The sequence below is a fragment of the Anticarsia gemmatalis genome, chromosome 14 (genome assembly GCF_050436995.1).
Source record: "Anticarsia gemmatalis isolate Benzon Research Colony breed Stoneville strain chromosome 14, ilAntGemm2 primary, whole genome shotgun sequence".
NCBI classification, from domain to species: domain Eukaryota; kingdom Metazoa; phylum Arthropoda; class Insecta; order Lepidoptera; family Erebidae; genus Anticarsia; species Anticarsia gemmatalis.
This window is the reverse complement of record NC_134758.1, coordinates 12,159,485-12,178,930: the sequence shown is the minus strand read 5'-3', so window position 1 is coordinate 12,178,930 and position 19,446 is coordinate 12,159,485. Positions and strand designations below refer to the sequence as shown.

The 19,446-nt window shown below is 39.7% G+C and overlaps 1 protein-coding gene across 1 annotated transcript in view; it reads right to left on the bottom strand.

Annotated features, from left to right (window-relative positions):
* Positions 1-29: 29 nt before the first annotated feature.
* Positions 30-19,446, bottom strand: part of nonC (serine/threonine-protein kinase Smg1) — a 178,465-nt gene continuing 159,048 nt past the window's right edge. The window contains exons 2-15 of the mRNA XM_076122840.1: positions 16,448-16,671; positions 12,624-13,956; positions 12,023-12,262; positions 11,368-11,540; positions 10,920-11,047; positions 10,416-10,651; positions 9,699-9,826; positions 9,042-9,255; positions 8,563-8,661; positions 6,578-6,769; positions 5,752-5,915; positions 4,893-4,990; positions 3,512-3,624; positions 30-3,436 (exon numbers count right to left, since the gene is read on the bottom strand). Coding sequence (XP_075978955.1) covers positions 3,359-3,436; positions 3,512-3,624; positions 4,893-4,990; positions 5,752-5,915; positions 6,578-6,769; positions 8,563-8,661; positions 9,042-9,255; positions 9,699-9,826; positions 10,416-10,651; positions 10,920-11,047; positions 11,368-11,540; positions 12,023-12,262; positions 12,624-13,956; positions 16,448-16,671 — 3,420 coding nt within the window. The 3' untranslated portion in view covers positions 30-3,358. The remainder of the gene's footprint in view (positions 3,437-3,511; positions 3,625-4,892; positions 4,991-5,751; positions 5,916-6,577; positions 6,770-8,562; positions 8,662-9,041; positions 9,256-9,698; positions 9,827-10,415; positions 10,652-10,919; positions 11,048-11,367; positions 11,541-12,022; positions 12,263-12,623; positions 13,957-16,447; positions 16,672-19,446) is intronic.

Here is a 19,446-nt window from a genome sequence, read left to right as displayed (position 1 = left end):
GGATAAAGAGAAATAAAACACAATTTGTTACATACACCATTTATTTTATTATGAAGCGTTTCAAGCACACACTCGATGGATGCATTCTATAAACATGAAAATTTCAAGGAATGGTTGACTTTTCCAGCATTATTACTTATCAACTATTATTACTAGAAACCATGGTTTCAAGCATAGCAAGACCAATTATAATATATTGTTACAGAAAGAGAATTTTGCCCAGCAGTGGGACAATAATGGCAAATTTATTTTTAATATTTATTTAAAAGTCCACATTATAATGCTATATCGTTTCAATTCAAATAAGATATCAATTTTACGGGAACTTACTATTGAAAGTCATAGATGGCGCCACTAGTTGAGAGATGAGTAAAATTTGTTATTCTATGCCATTTTACATCATAGGCTTAATGTAATACGTAACTTCAGGACCTAACATCTTTATGTCCAAAAATCACTTGGAAAAGAAGACGTTTAGACAAATGTTTTAAAACAGTAGCTATTAAAGTCTGACAAATTAATAAAAAGCCTTGTAGATTGATCTAGACTATAATTAATAATTCAGTGTTTTCTCAAAATAATTTAGCTGTATCAGACGGGCTACCGTCGGCTGCATGTCGCTCATATTGTAAATTCTGAGTCTTGTATACCTCCGTTACCCGCGAACTTCACTTACAAGGCTTTCTACTAAGTTGTTAGACTGTACTGCAAGTGGCTCCATCTATATTTATAAATCTATTACAATAAAAAAGACAATCGCTGTATTCTACACAATATTTCACAAATTTCATTGTAAGAAAGCTGTTGTTATTACACCAATAAGAATTTTATTTGCCTAAAACCTTTCGGTCTACAAGCTAATAATTTCAAAGATCAGAATCAGATGATATTTCTTACAAAACACGAGCGATGTCAGTGGTGTGTACTAGTATGCCAATGCATCCACCTTCACAAACACACGATACAACTAAGTTAGAGTTAGTTAGCAGTCATACGCACAGACGTACGTGAAATGCGCGATATATATTATTATACGTTACTACAGCGTTTCTAGAGAAAGTTGATAAGTTAAGGAAACAAGGTGAACAAATCTACTACCAAAATTAAATTATATTCGATTAAATTATATCCCTTCCTCATTGCAAGACCTCATTGCAACCATTGCCCAGCAGCGAGACTTAGACGAGACGACTTAGAGAGATTAACGGGTATTTTTTTTGTAGTTCATCAAATTATAACTATTTCAAATTCTGGTAAAATAATAACTTGTACTTCTGATAGAATCACTACATTAGTGCACAATAGCGTCGCTAAGTGGCGTTAATGTTGCGAGAGCTAAGAATGTATTTATTGAGTTATGAAACCAATAAGGGAAACAGTATGAGTTGTTTAAATTTAAACTTCTTTTTGCTATTTTTTTAGTCCGACAAGTTAGTAAAGAGCCTTGGTAGACACGATTTATCTAGAGAATAATTAATTATTCTGTGTATGTCCAAAATAAAGTACCTGTAGCAAATACTCATAGGCAACCGTCCATTGCATTTCATTTAATTTTTAAATTTTGTATGCTTCTCCCAGCCGTTAAATTTACGTTCAAGGCTCTCCACTAAGTTATGGGACTATAGTAATTTGTTGACAGCATTTTTTGTAACTGAAAATTCAGATAGAAGACGTGGAATTAAGCTAGTCAATTTTATAAGCTATATATTTGCCTAAAATGCTTTTTGTTCACTTATCAACTAACACTAGACACGCAAACTCATCCCCTGTAAAACTCTGTCACTACTCAACAATTACTTTCGATCATTTCGGGCCATTCTGTTTCAAAACGTTTCCCTCAAATACAAAATACGTACTATTTTCTTCGGAAACACATATTTTCATCCAACATTTTAATTCTATTTACTGCCAGAGGGACATTATTCTTTGATAATTCTATTACACATATAAAATTTTATGAAATTCAACAACTTTTGCCACTAAGAAACGTCATTTTATTGAGAGAATAATCGAAGCCTCTTTAGACTAATAAACTTTTGCATGCAAGTGGTGCCCTCTGGCCAAAGAATTAATAAACTTTTTTCAACTACCCAACAATACTGGGTCAAGTGAATTTTCTACTGTTTTTATTACAAATATGAATTTGAATATTTACTACAAATTATTTTGTTATTATCTAGGATATAAGAAAACGTCAATTGCAATCATTTCAGTGAGTGAAAGATTATCTTATCTTTTTCATATTATTTTTATGACATAATTAAAATTCTAATTGTTATCGGCTATTCGAATATTTTTAGACATCAATTATTTTTCAAAAATGTTTCTATATAGAGGGTTCAAAGAGTAAGGGTTGGATAGAAAGGATTTTCTCAAGATGGGTGGGAATTTTTAGGGGTGTTTACAGGAAATGAGTCTAACTATAATTTATCCCTACGTTAAGATACATTTATTAGATTATACTTGTGTTAATACGTGTATTATGAGAGCTAATGAATATAGTGCAGAATCAATACTTATGTATTCAGTTTTCTTTTCATTTATATTCGGAATATATTACTATGAGTTCAAAAGTATTACTATTTCTATAAACGGGAATATAATTTAGAGCAGTCAAATGGACGCGGACATATTCTAAGCCTTGTTCAACATGTATGCAGGAAAACTGAAGGAAAAATGAATAAAACTGTTTCAATTCTGCACGTCAAGTCGTAAAATTATTACATTTTTTTTATATTTTTATCAAGAGTTTTATATAAAAAGTTATCATATAGAGCTACAAAATATATTTGTTTTTGTACGCCAATGATGTTGACATAAAATTTCGTCGCCTAAACTCCAAAATATAAAATGAACCGTCGTAGTCGAAGCACGGAAGTAACGTCGGGAGTCTGTCCCGCCGACACGTCTGTTACATAGATACTACTCGAATACATGTGATACTATATAATCTATGCGATACAAATATACGACGGCGATATAGAAGGGACGAACGTGGTCGCCGCGGGCCCCGCCCGCGTCCCGGCGGGACGAGGCCGAGGCTCGGTCGAGTCGGGTCGAGGCGCCACGCGTCGGTGGGCTCCGCGTGAGCCTCCTACGGAACATAATCTAACCCTAACGCTGCGGCCGCGGCCGGGACACGCGTCCCGGCCGGGCGCCGAGCACGCGCTGCCTACGAAGGAAAACGAAACGAAACATATAACTAGAACAACGTGGTACCGCAAGCTCGCTCCAGTGTCGGGCGGCTGTGGGGCGGGCCGCGTGTCGCGTCGCGAGACTGCGACGGTCGCCGGGCGCGCGGGCCGGGCGGCGCAGGCGCGGGGCGGCGGGGCGGCGGGGCTGCGGGCTCCAAGCTCGCTCACACCCACGCCATCCACCCCTCGTACATCAGGCACAGCTTCTCTGCCATCAGAGCTTCCGATATTATGTATTCCACCTGCAACGAGACGACACATTACTTACACTACTGATCACAAGATGGCAATTCATCAGACGTAGTTAAAGGTCGTACCTGTTCATGCGGCGGGTGTCTCCGGGTCGCGGGTGCGGAGTTGTCGTCTCGTCCCTCCAGCTTCAGCCGCACTCGCTTCCATACGCCCGCACCCATCGCGTTGCGTTCTCCGCCTATAACAAACAATTTTATCATCAATACGATGTAATTAGGGATTGCAATCCGGTATCATTCTCAATCCGGCCTGATTTTACCGCATTGACACCAATCCAGTCGGATCCGACCGGATCCGACCGGATTAGGAACTTCTTTGTGTTTTTACATAGTTCATAATTTTATGAATGTGTGGTATGGGCAAATATATTAAAGGATAAATTTTCATTGATTTTAAAAAAATAAAAGATATAAAACCCTTTTTCATGAAGAATAAAATCACTTTTAATTATAACTTTTTAGTATTCATTACTATTTTGTTTGCACCGAATGATATTAAGATATAACTATTCTAAATAATTTAATAATCATGCTCAGTAATTCAGGAGGCTCGTGGCTTAGTTAACAGCAACCGCGCGGATCGATCTCTGAGGTTAAGCCACGCTTGCCGAGGTTGTTCTGTGGATGGGTGACCATCCTATACATATCGGGTTCCTCCGTGTTTCGGAAGGCACGTTAAATTGTGGGTCCCGGCTGTCAATTTCGAAGATCTTTGACAGTAGTCAGAAGCTTGAAAGTCTGACAACCAGTCTTACCGAAGGGTATCGTGTTAGAACCCAGGTAACTAGGTTGTGGAGGTCAGATAGGCAGTTGCTCCATGTAAAACATTGGTATTCAGCTGCATCCGGTGAGACTGGAAGCCGACTCCAACATAGTTTGGAAGAAAGGCTAAGCCATGATGATGATTTTTTGGGTTCATACTAGTTTGTACTCATCATTCTACTTAAATTACTTAAAAATATTTTAAATAGCAAACAAGCAGTCTTACCCACTGACAACAATCAACAACATAATAACTATTTAAATTGACTTAACAATCAAGCATTTCTAATATGTGCTTATAAAATCAACTTTAGACATTCATAAACAAGCATTTATTTGCTCCAGTGCAGTGCAAAAGGCAAGTACCTGAATCAAATATATATTTATAGTATTGATAATGATTTAATACATAATTATAGTATTGATAGTACTATTCCCCAATCTATAACCCGGGGCTGACAAGCCTCTTTCTGCCTCAACACTGGCGTAATATGGATATTCGTTTCGCGATTTAGAGTACTACCGGATCCGGCATCGGATCCGTTGCGTCAGTGCCGGATCCAGTAGGTCTAGAAACACGCCGGGTCCGCCGGACCGGATTGCAATCCTTAGATGTAATCGCGTGCTTATATCAAGTTTAAATGAATGAAATAGATAAAGAACTGTATATTGAGAGTGCACTTACCATGTCTAGTATTGTTGTTGGTCTTGTTCGGGGCGGTGACGGCGGTCTGTCGCGTGAGTCTGCGTCCGCTATACTCACTCGCCCAAGTACTGTGTATCCTGTAATACAAATAAAGTAGTAAACATGATTTTCAAGTTGAAATCTGTTTTATTGAAACTAATTAGCTGCGCCGGAGTTTGATTATAGGGTGTTAGGAAGACGGTTGTCCAAACGATATAGGCGTAATGTAATTGTTGATAGTTTGCACTGCTACCGACAGGTTCGTACCATTCAACTAAAATTAAGACCTACCGTTTTGAAGTAAGGACTCTTTAAATCCTTAAATTGAGCTATTATGTAGGTACTAGACCGGGAAAAAAATAAGTGATTTTTGCATATTTACTGTTTTTTGTAGTGCATAGTTCATATTTTTTAAATGGTATTAATCGAAGAAGCTTTTAGGAATGTTGAAAAACTCTCAAAGATATGACGTAACTCGCTTTTCATAGTTCGTAGTAATCGCATAATTAGTATAAGCTTATATCTTATTCTACATGCTTAATAAGATAATAGGCATAGTTGATCCTAAATGCAGGTACTGCAATGAAGAAGCAGAAACCATGAAACACATACAGTGCGAGTGTGATGCTTTAGGAAGGAAAAAAATGGATCTTCTAGGATGCGGTTACCCTAATCAGAAGACTACAGGTTGCTTCCGGTGGGGAGCATAGCAAAACTAGAACTAACTAGAGTAGCGAAGGAGGGGGTGACACAAAGGATCAGGAATGGTTGAAGTGTCAGCCAGGGATCAACCGGCACCCCCACCTCCTAAGATAAGAATCGCATAATTATGCTAACATATCAATCCTGTAACACTCACTGCATGAGGTTGTCGTGATGCTTGTGCAGGTCGCTGGCCAGCAGCGCGGCGGCGCCGAGCGCCGCGGCGGCCGCGCCCGCCTCCTCGCGCACGTGCACCACGGCGCCCAGCAGCTCTGATGTCGCCTTCTCGCGGGACAGCCATTCTGACGCCGGGTTGTTGCCCTGCAATTAAAATCATTCACATTATGAAAACTGAACTGTTGAATATAACTTGAACGGTTCTTTAAAACATTGTTCATAGAACATAGCTTATTTAGTGTGGTCTTCGCAGCGACGCATTGGTTAATTGTATAAAGTTACCGAAACGTAAATGATTAAATGTAACGTAAATTTGAGGCGCTCATAGCCAGTTGCGCTCGCCGGTTGGTAAACGATCTGTGGGTTAAGCGACCGTAGGCGCCATCGTTCCATAGATGAATGACCGCATAGTGGTTTTCGAGCCGGGCGTGTCCGTGCTTCGAAGGGCACGTACAAAGTCGGTCCCGGTTGTTGTCAATTAAGATAAGAGTCGTTAAGCCACGTCCAAAGCGTTGAGGCGGCTTGAACGACTTTAACACTAGGTTGACCACTACCCATACGTTAAGAAGGAGAAGAATGTGTAACGTGTTAATATTAATTTCTCTGTTCTAGCGTCACGCGACCGATGATACGCGACGCATTTTCCATTTGATATGAACCGACTTTTAGAACTTAGATTTGTTATTTGGGAATGGTTCGAATAACGGTTGTTTGAAAAAGTATCTACAAAGAGTTTAAACGTCAGTGTTGCAGTTGAAATTTAGAAATAAACTGGATGAGATGTCCTTTTCATTATAAGCTCTCACCTCAAGCTGCAGAGTATGCAGCGGTCCTTTAACATCAGCCAGCAGCAGGCTCCGCGCCATGTCGTGCGGGCTGAGCTTGTTGCAGGCGCCGCGCAGCGCTTCACCAGCACTGCGCACCTTGGAGCCCAGCGATACCGCCTCGCTGCTCAGCGAGGAGATCATCTCGCGTAGCAGTAGGGATACGTTTTCGACCTGAAAGAAAAATAACAATTGATTAGTCGTCGATCTTACGCCTGACCTCTCACTGGTCGTGTCGGTTTAGCCGTCCAACCAGACATGATAAACAGAGACCTGCACAGCTGACTGGTTTTAATAAAACTTGGTCATTATAAACAAAGTCTTGCACAGTTAGCTGGTCTCAATAAAACTAGCCGCCTGCGCCATAGCCGAATATCGGCCAGGAGGACCTTGTGTCGGTGGGGCTTTAGAGAGCACTTTCGGCAGTTAGCGCCTCGGCTGATCGGTGTTGCAGGTGCCTTGGGTCGCCTTCTCCCAAATATCGGGGGGCCGGGTGACGCCTGTCGTCGGCTCTACACGGGTGTGGTGTCGTCAATGGCCCTTTATGGCGCTCCCATATGGGCTGACGCGCTGCGCCGGGAAAACATCGCAGTTTTGCGAAGGCCACAGCGCGTCCTTGCCGTCAGGGCCATAAGGGGCTATGCAACCGTGTCATTTGAGGCGGCATGCGTCCTCGCGGGGACTCCCCCATGGGATTTGGAAGCTAAAGTCTTGGCGAACGTTTATCGCCAGACAGTGGAGGCCAGGTCCCGGGGGACCGGTCCGGAGCCGGAGGACATAGCACGGTGGAGGCAAGAGTCTCGCCGGGGTGTCCTCCGGACCTGGGCCGAGCGGCTGGAGGAACCAACCGCCGGGGTTTTAACCATCAGCGCCATCCGGCCGGTCCTTGGCGAGTGGACGAATAGACAGCACGGCGTGATCACCTACTGCCTTACACAGGTCCTTAGTGGTCACGGCTGCTTTGGCCGCTACCTGTGGAAGGTGGCTCGGAGGGAGCCGACGGCAGAGTGTCATCATTGCGGCGCCGAGGAAGATACGGCGGCGCACACACTTTCTGACTGCGCGGCGTGGACCACACAGAGGGCGCGCCTTGTTGAGGTGGTGGGCGCCGATTTGTCGCTGCCGGCTGTCGTCAGGGCCATTGCGTGCGGCGCCTCGGCGTGGAGGGCGATGATAACCTTCTGCCAGGAGGTGATATCGCGGAAGGAGGAGGCCGAGAGGGCGCGGGAGAATGATCCCCTTGCCGCCCAGATGCGTCGCCGCCGGGTAGGTCGCCGGCGTCTGGCGCACGATCGGCGCATCCCACCTTAGTGAGGACCTTGGGCGGCGGCTACGGGGACACTGCCGTCCAGTTATATAGGTCCTCTCGAGGGTTGCCGATGGGTTATTGTATCCGGCCCATCGGCATTTAGGTAATGAGGTGCTTTAGGCAGCCTCTGTGAGGGACCCCTAAATTGGGGCATCCGCGTGGCGTGCGGCTTGCGGTACATGCTTCGGCAGTTATCCCGCCGCACGCTGCCACAAGCGGCCGTGAGGATACACGTGGCGGTTTAGTGGGTATGCCCGCCCTTCTGGCGGGAGAGCCCCACATAACCCTGCACTCAACCCAGAGTGCAGGTGTATGCATAAAACATTAGCCACGTTAAAAAAAAAAAAAAAAAAAAGGAGGACCTTGTGTGTTCTATGTGTACGTGTATGTTTGCACGTATACGCACATTTTATGGTTTTATGTGTGAGTATGTTGCAGCAAACAACTAGCTCTGCACGAGTGGTACGGCGCGCAACTCTTGGCATGTTTCGGTAAAACAGACTACTGATACATGCGAAAGTTGGCTTCATTCTATTATTTTTATAACCTTACTAATGTTTTATAATGAAATATGTTTTGTAGTTCTAGTATTTCTTTATTTTAAGATTATTTCGTGTGTACAAAGTGTCAGATAAACGTTGTATATAAAACAACTTACCCATTGTGTGTCAATGTTTCCTTCAGGATGTAACATTTCCATGAGTGATTCTTCAACCGGGGATACTTTCAGTGAATATTTTTCAGCCAGTGTGCACGCCTGTTGTGAATAAACAAAGATGACTTAATTAATATAAGTGGTAAATGTATCCAAGGGTATCTATGTGGATATTGGTTTTAAAAAATGTGGTATTATTGATTTTTACTAACGTATACCTTTTAAAATCAAATATTTTTTTTAAAATATTATTTTTATAAAAGAAAGTTTTTTGGAATAAGTTAGTTTTTGAGTTTATAAATATACTACTATTTCTAACGCCAAGTTATGGAACTTGGTGTTGGAAAATGGAAATATTGAATGAATAAGCACACAAATTAAATATGTATCAAGTATCAACAACTACCATTGTTGTGACGTAAAAACAAAATAATAATTTTCCAATATTTTAGATAATCTCCAAAAGACAAACAATGTAGTACCTTCTCCCAGTGGTGCAGGTGCGTGAGCAGCGCGTGGTGATGCTTGTGCTGGTGCTTGTGCAGGCGCAGTGCTGCAGCAGCTCGCGCGTGTGCCGCCAGCGCGGCCCCGGCCCGCGCCAGGCGCCCGGCCCGAGTGCGCGCCGCGGCGCCCGCGCGCTCCAGCGACACGGCCACGCCGGCTAGCGCGGGGTTGGCACCCGCTCCCCACTTCACTCTGTAACAAGTGGGTGATGTTAGTGTTAGTTAATCATTTTTTTACTATAATATAGCTAGATAGGAAGTTACTCATTAGAAGAAAGAGGAAGATTATGTCTTATAATCTGAAAGTTGAATTCCTGTTAGTTTTCTTTGGTGTTTCAAAGGGGTAAAAAATATACCATACCATATTAATAATATAATTTTTCTTTTTTTCACAGAATTATTTCTATATTTTTTTGTATATTATAACAAGACAATTTGTTCCAAATTTTATGTAGGATTTCTTAATACAATACTCAAAATAACATTTTTCCTAAAAATACTTTTTTTTTTTAATTAATTTTAAGGAAGATGATTCTAATTTGAACATGTAACTTCTATATTTCATAATAATATGTTTAATTAAAATCTCAGACTACTAAAAATATAAAACAGTATTTTTTAAATTCAAAACTATACCTTTGATGTGCAGCAGTAATAAGCGCATGTGCTTTAGTAGTAGCCGTAGTAAGTCGCTCCACACACGTGGTCAGTTCACGAGACCGACGAGCCAGTTGAGCGCTCGTCTCTTGATTACCTCCCAACACCTAAAAATATATTTAAATAATATTATTTACTAATTTACAATATAATTATTTTAACGATGTAATTTTTAGAGTTCCGTACTCAAAGAGAAAAACGGCTTAAGCCTTCGCTGTCTGTCTGTTTTCAGGTTGTATCTTATAAGCCGTAATAGCTAGATAGCTAAAAAATTACGAATGATAATAATATACTGTCGCATGTATATAACAACAAATATTACAAATTAAAAATAATAAAATATTGAGGGGGTCCCCTAACATTAAAAGTGTTTTTTCGTTGCTTTTTTGGTACGGAACCTTTCGTGAGAGCTGGTTCGACTCATATTTAAATTAATTTTAATTTAAATCTACACTTATTTAGTTAGTGGAAGTTAAGTGATAAAAAAAAAAAAATCAATAATTTTTTTTAGTAAAATGTAAAATTTTGATTTTGAGGCAACAAATAGTGAGACTGCCTTCGTAAAAAATATTTATTTTCAAACTTTAACACTCTCTTATTCACACATTTCGTTTTGTTGAATATTGAAGAGACTTAAAAAAATATATTAAAATGTAACATAAATAAGATAATGATAACAACAGCATAACCCCGTACCTCAGCATGTAAATGTGCATGTGCGGCATGTGTAAGCCTGGCGCGGTGTGCAGCAGCAGCCCGCCTGGCGTGGTCGGAGTGCGCGCGCGTGGCCCGCGTGTAGCGCGCGCGTGCTGCTTGTAGGGCCCGCGCCAGCGCCGCGCCGCGCTCGGCCGCGCCGGCCGCCAGCGCCGCGCCCGCGCCGCGACGACGGGCCTTCTCGCACAGAGACTCCAGGGACACGCTCCACGACGCGCCTGACACACACGTCATAAAGTTACGTATTACTGAATTACATAAATTTAAAACTATAAACAAAACATAATATAACAGAACTCTCTTCTGTTACACCTAAAAATAAAGATAAATGTATGTAAGGAAATATACAAATTATAACTAAACATTCAATTTTTTTAATTAGTCTTCGAGAGTACGTACGTCTCTCGATTACATTATAATCCCAACGAATGCAAATAAAGCTATAGAAGAAATATAAATACTCGTTTTAAAATAATGATCACTTACCTATTTCTTTCTGTTCGACTTCAGCGTGTAGGTCCAGTCTTGCACGACGTAATAGCAAACATAGTACTGACGCGAGTGCCTTTGAGTGAACACCCAACACGCAACGAGACACGTATTCAGCTGTAAATCTGCAAATGTACATACAAAATTATATTCTTTTCCTTTGAGATAAAAATCTTAAACAAGTAATAATAACTTGAACATTACATAACCACAAAAACAGTAACATTATCTCAAAAATAAAACAACAATTATTTTTGCCGACACAACACTAGATTTTTTTTTTTTTTTTTGGGTAAACACAAATACATAGGAGGGGAGTAGCATATCAGAAATTTCTGTTACACGCGCTGCTTTTTCATGTCTTGTTTCTTGGCTTGACTCTGTACAAACATAAAAAAGCACATAATATCAAACAAACTACAATAATTGAAGCAAAATCTCTTACCTCCTCACAGGCTTGCAGAGCGCGGCGTCGTCGTAGAGCGCGACGGGCCCGGCGCCCTTGAAGGCGCAGGCCATCTGCGCGCACATGGCGAACACCTCGGCCACGCTCTGCACGCGCCGCACCAGGAAGATGTCCTCCAGCACCGCGCGCAGCACCGGGCTCTGCAGCGCCGCCTGCAAAAGTTCAACTAAGGCTATACAAAATTGAAGTAATTTAGCGCATTCTAAAATATAATTTATATCAGTACCCCAACAATAAACTAGTTTTATGTATTAATAATTATATTTTGTAAATCAGATATTATTTGAAAAAGGTTAAGACACATAGTCTTTCGATACTCTATAGCTATAGCATATAGATCAGTAATGTGCTACGTTTAGTGGTATATACAAATAAGGTATCCTAACCTTTAAATTTCAATTGCGATTAAGATTAAACTATAATATTATATTATGGCACAGTTCGAAATAAAAAAATAAAAATTGTGTACTATTGCTGAGCAAGGGTCGAATAATTTTCAGTTAGTAAATCTCAAAAAACTTAAATTTTACATAATTTAACCCATTTCGGGAGACTCTTGCCCAGCAGTGGGACATTAATGGGTTACATTTTATTTTATTATTACGTAACTGCCATAATGTAATATTTCACTTACCGACATATGCATACTCTCGCTAATATGATCAATCTTCCTCCACGCGGGTGGTATGGGTATAGTCAGGTGGTCAGCCAGCTCCCGCGCCCTGAGCTCCACGGCGGCGAACAGTCCGTTGAAGCCCATGAGCAGCATGCGCCCAGAGGACTGACCCTCGGCCTCGGAAGGTGACGCTGATAGGAGCGCCTCGTAGCGGCTGCGGACTTCGGCTGCTAGGATGGGTGCACTGCTGGCTGGAGACTGTAATAGTAAGAAAATGTATATATAATTTCATGTTGGGCTTAAACTAGAGAAGGCTTGTAGGCTCACTAAATCGGCTTGCAATTATCATGATTTTAAATTTTCATACAAGTATTAATTGGCAATTAATTCCTTTTTATAATGCCTTTTATTGGAGCGCCAATCGGAAATTGGCAAATCTTCACGCGTGGATTTCCAGGACCTTTGCATAGACGATCCAATCGAGCGCATAAGGAAGAAAAAGGTTAAATCTTTCAAAATATAGATACTTATATAACTCCACATAAAACCTCCCCTACAACTCCCCTAGTGTACTAATGATGTATCAGATACTAATGATATGTTAGACTTGAATAATTACCTCCATATCCATAACCAGGTATCTAAGATGCAGTTCCAACTGTGTCAGCAACTCATTCAACGGCACAGGCGAGTTCATGATAACAGCATTCAACTCATTTATCATGAGCAGCACCGACGGGTCTTCAGAATGCACCTTCTTCACCGCTTCAGGCAAAATTATCGTACTGAAGTTGAAATTTAATTGCACTAAGTCAGCTAGTAGTAGGTTCGCGTTTCTTACGCATTCGACGGCTACAGGCATGGCAGCATCTTCTGCTGAAGCCGATTGTAGAGGTAATAATGATAATAGTTCTACGGCCTGCATCGATAAAGCACTCATATCGTCTAAGAACCATTCGCCTTCTCTAGAAGTTAAGTCTACAAGACAGTCTCCAGCGCTTTGAGCTCCATTTTCAAGCATCAAGTACCTTCTATTCAAGTTACAAAGCATACCAATAACTACTCCTTCTAAAGCAGCTCCGGCCCCTTCTTCTGTTCTCACCCAGTTACTTATATTGGTCTTCGCTTCACGATAAGCCTCTTGGGCTAACGCTAATGCATCAGGTCCCCCTTCTAACTGCAGTCTTTCTATTGCTTTCGTCAAATTAGCACTGGCTTCCACATTCATAGTCTGTAAACGATAGTTGTAAGATATGATTTGCTGTGATGTATCGCTTTTGCTGTTCTCCGAATTGACTAAAGCAGTCACTTGGTTGATCACTTCACGGCAAACTTCGGGACTCTTGCTTTCTAGCGCTGCAGCTAGGAATTTCCTGAACATGACGATTCGATGGTACTCTGTATGGCTTTGTGGATAGTATTGGGAGACTGCAACATATTGTGATAGCAGTTCAAGACAGGCTCTAACCACGTGGTGCGTCTGTTTTATGCTTTGGAACAGCTCAGTTTCTGCTTGCTCGCATTGTGATATCATGGAGCTTTGACCAGCGTTAGTCAAGAAATCTTTGATGTGTTCGAATATTGGTTCTTCTTCGTCTTCGTTGGAGCCGGAGAACTCTTGGACCCAAGCCACAAGCTGAGGTCCGTTGATAGCTTCAGTCGTGTTCGCGAAAATCTCGATTTGAGTGTCGAAGTCTTTTAGTATTTTCACCAACGCCTTCATGGAGTCTTCTACAGCGTTTTTGGCTTGTTTGTACGAAGTGTACTTTTGAGAAATGGCGTAGAGTGGATGGGTGTTAAGATTGGGACCGTAGGCTTCGATCTCTTTGATCAACGCCATCTGTTGGTGACAGTCTTGAAGTCTGGTTTCCACGGATTTCAGTTCGTTGTTTTCTTTGAGCCAGTTCTCGGCGCATTGTTTGACTTCTGGCAGTACTGCTAGAAATTGGTCACTGGAACAAAAAAATAGACTGTTAAATTATAAGTACTCTAATATTACACCATAGAATAATAATTCAGTTCTATGATCTTTTTCTAAAATATTTCATCTATACAACGAAATCTAAAACACGTGAAAAGTCTGATAGAAAAAATACTACAAACTTCTACCTACAGTATCTAACTCCGTCAAAAATTGCTCAACCTAGCCTATCTTTTCCCGATCAATAAATGCAACTAGTGGCACGATATTAATACTAATAAACTGATAATAAATTCATGAAGCCTTCATTGGCTCACCAAAGTTCACCAGGTCGCTCAAATGTCATATTTATTAATATTTTATGTATTAATGGATACATTATTTATTTGACGGCCTTTGTGGTTGAAACGGTAGTGTATGTGACAAGTAATTACGTATGTTAGTCTGTTCTAATCCTTGTTCGGGATAGATATTTTTCTCTAAAGCGCCACAATAAAGGAGACGTATTTACATATTTAGTGGTGTTCGCTGATCTCTGCCTACCCCTATGGGAAAAAGGAATGATATTATACAGGTATATTTATAATGTTATAATTTCAATATAACTACAGAAAATCTCTTTCACTGGCATTAGTCAATTCACAAATTCTTCAAATTTCTATTTTAACACTGGAATCGACATTCTGTTTAGTCAGTATAACAAAAAATTACATAATTGTATTTCTAATTAAATTTCTATAAATAGCGCTCAATAATTCCGCAACGACCATTTACATGTGTCACTAAACAACTGTTAGTTAAAGTGAGTATTTCATGAATATAATGAGTTCGTTATTAAGTTAATAGAGTGAATACACATGATACAAACAGAGGGTAATATACCAAATGTATTGCTTGAGCGTGAGAATATAACTGACTTTGTGATCTAAATGATTGTGTGTCAAATTGGTTGAATTTGCTAATATAACTGAACTATATATATGAGGCGCCCACAGCCACTTGCGCTCACCGGTCGGTAAACAATCTGTAGGTTAAGCAACCCTTGGCGCGGTCATTCCGTAGATGGGTGACCGCATAGTGGCTTTTGAGCTGGGCGTCTCCGTGCTTTGGAGGGCACGTAAAAAGTCGGTCCCGGCTGTTGTATAACTAATGGAATAGTATCAGAGAATTGTCATAAGCAAAGAGATAAATACTAACCCTTAACGAAAGAATCACGGTTGAACTATTAAGCTTTTCACCTTTCGTATGCTTAGTAGCAAATCTGATCCATGTACGTTAATTGCTAGGGAGCAGATCTGCACGAATTCCGGCGAATAAAAACCTCCGCGGTTCAATATTTCCTCAAATACTCAATGGTGTGGCATCGTTGCACATACGAAAGGTTAAATGTTGAGGAGATCGGCAGATTTCGTACAGCTTCAAGTTGGTGTTGTTTCGTTACAGAATTTTTACCACTTATTAAGGGGGCTAAGCCACTTATTTTTATTTGGGAGTAATATTTTTAGAAGTCCGGATTAATTAATAATTAAGGTAGAAAGATTTGATAAATTACATAATACTTTTTGGTCTATGGCTTATATTTGTTGACAACTAAATCTCATGAGACGTCACGCATCCGCTAATTTGCTGTTGTTTTGGATTGTGGTTTTGACTGCATCTGAGCAATTTAGTGAACTATCAGGGCTTCTTAAAATGGACATAACTTTTACCTCCCAACTTTAAAAAATATAAGATAATTAAAATAAGCTTGTATATCATATTAGTTATCAATTAAAACAAAAAGTAAACCTAAACATGACATTTTATAAGCTGTACGAATTCTTCGTAAAAACCTGCCGTTCGCCTTTGAAAAATATCTCAATTTTCCACCCTATCAGGTTCGTATGAGTTATAAACATAAGTTATCTCACAGTGATAACGTAGCGTGTATTTATCGTGACGTACAGCACACGAGGCGGAGTGCTGAGCCTAGTCGTACATCGTGCGGCAACAAAGCAACGCTGCCTGGCGCCTCGTGGCTGCGCCGTGATGGAGAGCTTTATTGTGCACTCCACAATATCACACAGTCGTGTGCTCTCATGTTAATACATAGATATAAAACATTCGTTATACATAGTCGTTATTAAAGTTCATTTTTCTTATGTTCATGTTATGTCTTTTCATATCAAGTCACGAGGCCATTATTTAAAATTTTAGGTTAGTGATTGTTTTTTTAGGAATCTAAAGTCATTAACAAATGCATTTTTTTTTCGCTTTGTTAAATTGTATAGCCAATTACTCTGTATTCGTACCCAATACTTTTGTATTTTCAGATTCTTTTTATAATGCTAGACACGTTTTACTACTTTTACACATTCAGATTCCTATTCACAATGTCGCTAATCAAGAAACTCAATCAGGTATTGTATACATACACTATCAAGAAAGTCTACCAAATATTACATAGGCAATCACAAAGCCTCAAAACTGAAGTCATAGAAACCCGAACTAAAACAAAAAAGATTTTATAAAATTCTACTCACGTGACTTCTCCCAGCTGGTGCTTGAGCTCATGCGCCCGCACAGCCAGCATGGCCAGCGCGGCCCGCACGTCGCGCTGCGTGCGGCGCCGCTTGCCCCCCCCACTGCCGCCCGCGCCCCACTCCACCAGCGGGTCGTACACGAACGCCTCCAGCAGCGTCAGCAGTGTCTCTCGGCCGCGACGCATTGTACGCAGTACGTGCTCACAGGCTAGACGGAATATACCCTGGAAGAAGAATTAAGTTTATAAGTTAATTTTAGTAAGAAGTAATAGTGTAAGAGGGTTTGTGGAGAAAAATAAACATATAAGAGTTGCTTAAAGAAATTAAGGCATCCTTGCGCGGTAGTTCAATAAAGAATCGTATCCGATATTTCAATTCAATTCAATCCAATTTTATTCAAAATTTATAGGAGTAAAAATCAAAATCAAAATCAAATCATTTATTCATATAGGTCAAATGCTGACACTTATGATAGTCAATGATACAGAGAGTGAATTTACAATGCCTAACCTACGTCTTATAATTTAATTACATAGTACACTTAAAGTTAGGGAGCCTGTGCTAAGATATAATCCTGTATCACAGGCAGTTGGATAAATCAATATATTAGTCAATGGTGGACCTTAAGCCCTAACCTACGAGGTTACATCTGACCGAAAGAGGATTACGGATGGATTAAAAATATATTAGAGCAGAATGAGTGTTAGGGCAACTTAAGCTCTAAATTGATAATAGTATTTACTATTATCAATTTAGAGCTTATAGCATTGTGTTTCAATACTTTAACTATAACTTATGCGATAGATTCATTTTTAATTGACTATTACAAAAACACTAGTAGCAAACAATAAAACAATATTATGTTACCCCTTTTTTACTATCAGTCATATTTTTATTCCGTTCACAACTAAAGTGCGACTACATAAACTATGCAATCGTGACAAAAATTATAAAATTCTATGAAGCTTGCACAATTTATAACGTGATGTGACTTGTTTTAAGTTCTCTTATAATTTATCTATCTGTTTGGTTCGTAGAAGTCACACCCACTGGTAAAGTCAGCGCTATTATTAGACAAGCGTGGGTGTTAGAAAATTCTAAGTGAACTCAATTTAATAGTAGATACTTTGTTTTAAAACTAACAGACTAGTGGAATACGAAAGTTTTCAAACAACATAAATCGTATGTTTTATTGATCTTAAAGTTGTTAGCAAAAACAGTTCCGCTAATGATTCAAAGGTATTTTTTTTTACAAAACATCATAAGAATTTGTTGTTTTCTCTTCCACGTAAGAACAAGAACAAATGAAGGAATTATGATAAAAAAAATATCATAATTTGTTCAGTTGTTCTTGCGTCTACAAATCGTTTTTAATCTCGATTAACACATAGGATAGGATTAGGTAGATAAGACTTCTTATACCGGGAGATCATGTCTTTCAGACCAAAAAATCGATCATAGAAGTCTAAAGCATATTTATTTGCTATAGGTCTATAAAATGTCGTAACAATATCCATACTAATAATATTATAAATGCGAAAGTAACTCTGTCTGTTACTCAATCGCGCCTAAACTACTGAACCAATTTGCAAGAAATTTGGTACGGAGATATTTTGATACCCGAAAAAGGACATAGGCTACTTTTTACCCCGGGAAAATAACACTTTCATGAGCAAATTTAGGTGGCGGACGAAGTCGCGGGTAAAAGCTAGTACTTCTTTATTTTTGTACCCGAACTCAATTAAATGTTATATTTTCACACAAAATGGTCGATCCAGCCGAACTATGCAGTAACAAAGGCTGTAGTAATATTAATAACCGTGCAGATTGTTCGAGCTAGGCTTTTAGTTTGGCCCACTTGCTTCGTTTACTTCCGACTAATAAGCTGGGCTTGCAGTTCGGTGCTGTCGTTAGCAGGAAACTAATACTGCATAACATTGTCATTGCTGAAATTGTTAATATAGTTCCAATACGAAATTTTCTATTCAAGGTGTTCAAATCGATATATTTCCGTAGGCCAAATTTAAAAGACATTTACTGCCGTCCTCTAACTATAACGCCGTTATCTACAAAAACAATGTTTCGTGATATTCGCGAAAAGGCGCGAGAAATGAAATATGCAATGCTGTTTCGTAACTATCTGGAAACTGCGATTTGAAATATCTTTAGCAGCAATTGGATTAGTGATCAGTAGATTAAAATTAACGAAAAATTAAAACTTCTGAATTGAAAACATATTCCTTCTCTTAGATCAGGCAAAAATATAAATCGTAAAATAAAACTTTCGCTTAGACCTTTTGATGGTTTTAGAGTCAAGGATTTTGGTTAGCTTTTAGAGCAGATTCTAGCCAAACAATTTACCTCTTAAGCTCTGTACAAAACAAAAGCATGCTTGGCGTCTTGGCATGCAAGTGAGGCATGCACATGCCAAGGCGATCTTACAAAGGCATCGCCGAGCTTCAAATACTTCGCGGCAACACCTGCGTAAAATCCTCGTGAATATTTTAAATACAGATTTCATTTTTTTCCGGACTGATCGACGAACAAAACATTTGTGTAAAATATTTTTGTTACTTATTTTCCGTGTATTTAAAAGCTTTGTTTTTGTAGTTTCAGATTTATATTTGTAAGTTTTAAAATGTATATTCTGTTTCATAAATTGAAAAATAACGTGATAAATTATTATTTTTCGATCCATTACTGTCGGATTGCACAAAGATTTATGCAATGGATTATTATCTCATTGCTGTTCCCACAATGGAGAGTGAAAACAGGACACAAAACAAATACGGTAAGTAATGATCTATGACTCTTTGACGATCAATCGTGTCGCTATTTCAAGGCACAACAAAAATATAATGCGTATTGAAAGTGAAAAAAACCGCAGCGTGATTTGAGCGTGCCTCGGGCAGTTTTTAAAAGCATTGTACCAGGTGGCATTATTTGCTCTTCTTATTCCGGTGGGAAAAAGCTGTAAGTCGTCCATGCTTTTTAAATAA